The 3332-nt window shown below is 55.0% G+C and overlaps 1 protein-coding gene across 3 annotated transcripts in view; it reads left to right on the forward strand.

The window, feature by feature from the left end:
* RET (ret proto-oncogene) overlaps positions 1-3332 on the forward strand; it is a 27995-nt gene that overhangs the window by 23088 nt on the left and 1575 nt on the right. For all 3 annotated transcript variants that reach the window (XM_006147710.3, XM_027771503.1, XM_027771504.1), the window contains 3 exons: positions 147-284; positions 662-761; positions 2283-2430. In XM_006147710.3, the coding sequence (XP_006147772.1) occupies positions 147-284; positions 662-761; positions 2283-2430 (386 nt within the window). The remainder of the gene's footprint in view (positions 1-146; positions 285-661; positions 762-2282; positions 2431-3332) is intronic.

Raw genomic sequence — 3332 nt, forward strand, 5'->3', positions numbered from 1 at the left:
AGGCAGCCCCTGCACAGCCACAGGCTGTGGTCTGGACATCAGCCGCTCTGCGCTGGGGCCCACGGGGTTGCAGCTGTGGGGCCGTGGCTGTCTGGGCTCCGTGAAGTCCACGCAAAGCAGCTCACTGGTCCACTTGCTCACCACAGGTGGTCCTTTGGTGTCCTGCTGTGGGAGATCGTGACTTTGGGGGGCAACCCCTACCCTGGGATTCCTCCAGAGCGACTTTTCAACCTTCTGAAGACCGGCTACCGGATGGAGAGGCCAGACAACTGCAGTGAGGAGATGTGAGCTGGCTTCGCCTTGGCCCAGCCTCCCTCCCACCCTGCCCGCCAGGCCCTCGGGGAGGGGACACCTGCTCCTATTCCTGCCTTGCTCCTGGGTAGCCCTAGGCTGCAGCCCTGGGCCACCTGGGCCATGGCAAGTGACTGAGCACACATCAGGGAACCGGCCCTGGGCACAGTGCAGACGCTGGGCCCTTGACCCCACCGAGAGCTGGTGGGCCTCCGGAGGCACTTGTAGGATGATGGGGCCAGAGATCCTGATTTCCAGGGAAACTAGGTCAGAATGCAAAAGCAGCTTTGAGGTGTGGGGGCAGGGCACCACGGTGCTGCGCTGGGCTGGCCTTGTGAGCTTGTAAGCACCGTCTGCTCTTCCCCTCCAGGTATGGCCTGATGCGGCAGTGCTGGAAGCAGGAGCCGGACAAGAGGCCAGTATTTGCTGACATCAGCAAAGACTTGGAGAAGATGATGGTTAAGAGCAGAGTGAGTACCCAGACTGACTCCCGAAGGCTGAACATGGAGTCGGTGCCATCCCCCCTCACTCCAGGGCAGCTGTGAGGCCCTCAGAGTTCCCAGTGTGGGGGTAGACTGGGGCCGTGCAGAGGGAGATGGTGCTGTCCCTGAGGGCAGACAGCAGTTCATCCCTTTTCAAACCATGAAGAAACACAGATTCCTATCCTGACACAAGAGAGCATGGAAGAGAAAAATATTCCAGAGCTGAAGGAAAACATTTCCAGGATGGAACATGAAGACAGTAGAGTTGAAACAGGCATCCTAAATTTAGATGCTCCAAGGGGCCCTTCTGGGGTGGACAGTGACAAGGGAGTGGTGGGGACTGTGGCAAGCAAGGCCCTCACTCTACCACACGTGGCCCAACAGGAATATGAGGCCTGGTGTGCCAGGTCTGCTGAGAGTTAACAGGGTTATGTTTAGTCTCCCAGCTTTTATTATTAACAACTCACTGAAGTTTCCAAATGACCAGTGTGGGCCAGACAAACATGGGGCGGGCAGAGTGAGCCACGTGACTCTAGTTTACAACTCTAGGATGAGAAAGTAACAAATTTGGAGCTAATATTTACTGAGCAACTGTTACCCCATTCTGTCTTGGCTGCTGGGAACTCAAGTAACTAAGACCACGTGGCCCTGCCCTCCTGGTGCTCACGTGGAGATCTCAACATCGACATGTCTCCTGAGAGTTGTTTCGGGCCCCTGTAATAAAGCCTCCTGCCATGGTCTTGCTTGGCAGACCCTCGTACTCCTGCGAATGCAGGCTTGGTTGTCCTAAGCAGAAGCAATTGCTGATGCCCAGAGCTGGCCTACCTAGAGCAGTGCTGGGAGACAGCCAGGAGACCTTGGAGCCCTTTGCACACTCAGCCAGGCAGTGGAGCTGCAGGCACGTGGGACCCGGAGCGTGTGGGAGCTGACCCCTCCAGCAGCTGCGTCCCGCGCAGCCAACATCAGAGACGTCGTTCAGATTCTGAACCTGATGTGATGCTCTAGACCGCAGATACCCCGGGGGGAGCTGAAAAGCATCCAGCACGTTGGGGCTGCTTCCTGGCAGCGCTGGCTCTGCATGAGTAATCTGGCTGCGGGTGGCTCTTCCAGAGCCTGCGAGTTTGTCAACAGGCGGTTCTGTGGGGCTCCTCTCCAAGGGAGGCGGCATAGAATGTGATGTTGCCCAGAGCTGCCCAGCTCCTAGGGCAAGACACTGAGGGAGCACGTGCTGCCTCCAGGGAGGTGGCTTTCCAAGGGGGAAACCAGGATAGATAACTCCCAGAGGAGAGCAGTGAGGGCCTTGGGTCAGTACCAGCAAGGCAGGAACCTCCATAGCCTGGTACCTGCCTCCCAGTAGGGGCTCTGGTTTCACAGAAAGTCCAGGAGGCCTTTGTGGGGGAGGAATGCAGCCAGGGCCTCTGCCTAGCCAGTGGCCCTATGTGCTGTGGGGCCGGGGTGTGTCCAGTCACGGCCTACAGCCAGAAGTGACCAGCCGCCTTTCCCTTACAGGACTACTTAGACCTTGCTGCGTCCACCCCGTCTGACTCGCTGCTTTATGACGATGGCCTCTCGGAAGAGGAGACGCCCCTGGTGGACTGTAACAATGCTCCCCTCCCTCGAGCCCTCCCTTCCACATGGATTGAAAACAAACTCTATGGTAGAATTTCACATGCATTTACTAGATTCTAGCAGCGTTGTCCCTCTGCACTCTCCTTACTCTTGTGATGCTTTTTAGGAGACTTTCTGGTCCGAACAATACCAAAGTCTGCTCTGAACCTTTTTATTTGTGAATGTCTGACTTTGCATCCAGTTTACATTCAGACATTTTTGCAACTATGTTTTTCTAAAAGGATGTGAAAATAAGTGTAATTACCACACCCCCAGCAACTTAAGATACAAAAGAGAAGTAAGCTGGGTAGAGCTCCCAGGGGACTTTACGAAAAGGACAAGTAAGTCATTTCTGGGGTGGGAATCGCCATCCTTCCAGTCCAGTTTCCCTGATTGGGAAGGTATTTAACTGAGGAAGGAGCAGCCACCATACTGAGACACTCCCAGCCCGTCTCCACCATCAGGGCAGCATGGCAGTGGAGAGCTGGGCGGGCTGCGGGCCCCGGGAGGGTACCCCCAGACTGCCGTTTTCACATCCTTTGTACCCCACTGTCATGACGGTTTCAGTGCTAACAGCTGGAGCAAGCGCTATTTGAAACAACATAGTCTCTGATGCTGTGGTGTTGCAATGGACAGTAAATACGGTTCTTGCCAAAACTCCTTCTTTTGTCTTCAATTAAATACTTGAAATTTTTCTGTTTCTTAACTTCATCCTTGATTATTTTGAGATCTTAAGAGTTTCGAGCATTTTCGAGCTGAGATTGTTCCTCATGCATGCCGCCCGACTCTCTGACTCCTGCTGGCTTTGGGTCTAGTGCCACACTCCACTTACGCTGGTGATGCCGTGGGGCTGGCCTGTGTGCGCCCTCCATCTGGAAGGTCCTCTCCTCCCTTGCAGGCTTGGACGCCGGACGAGTAGGCTCCTCTATGTTAGAGAACGTTTTATAAAAC

This window comes from Tupaia chinensis, unplaced genomic scaffold, assembly GCF_000334495.1.
Source record: "Tupaia chinensis unplaced genomic scaffold, TupChi_1.0 Scaffold000217_1, whole genome shotgun sequence".
NCBI classification, from domain to species: domain Eukaryota; kingdom Metazoa; phylum Chordata; class Mammalia; order Scandentia; family Tupaiidae; genus Tupaia; species Tupaia belangeri.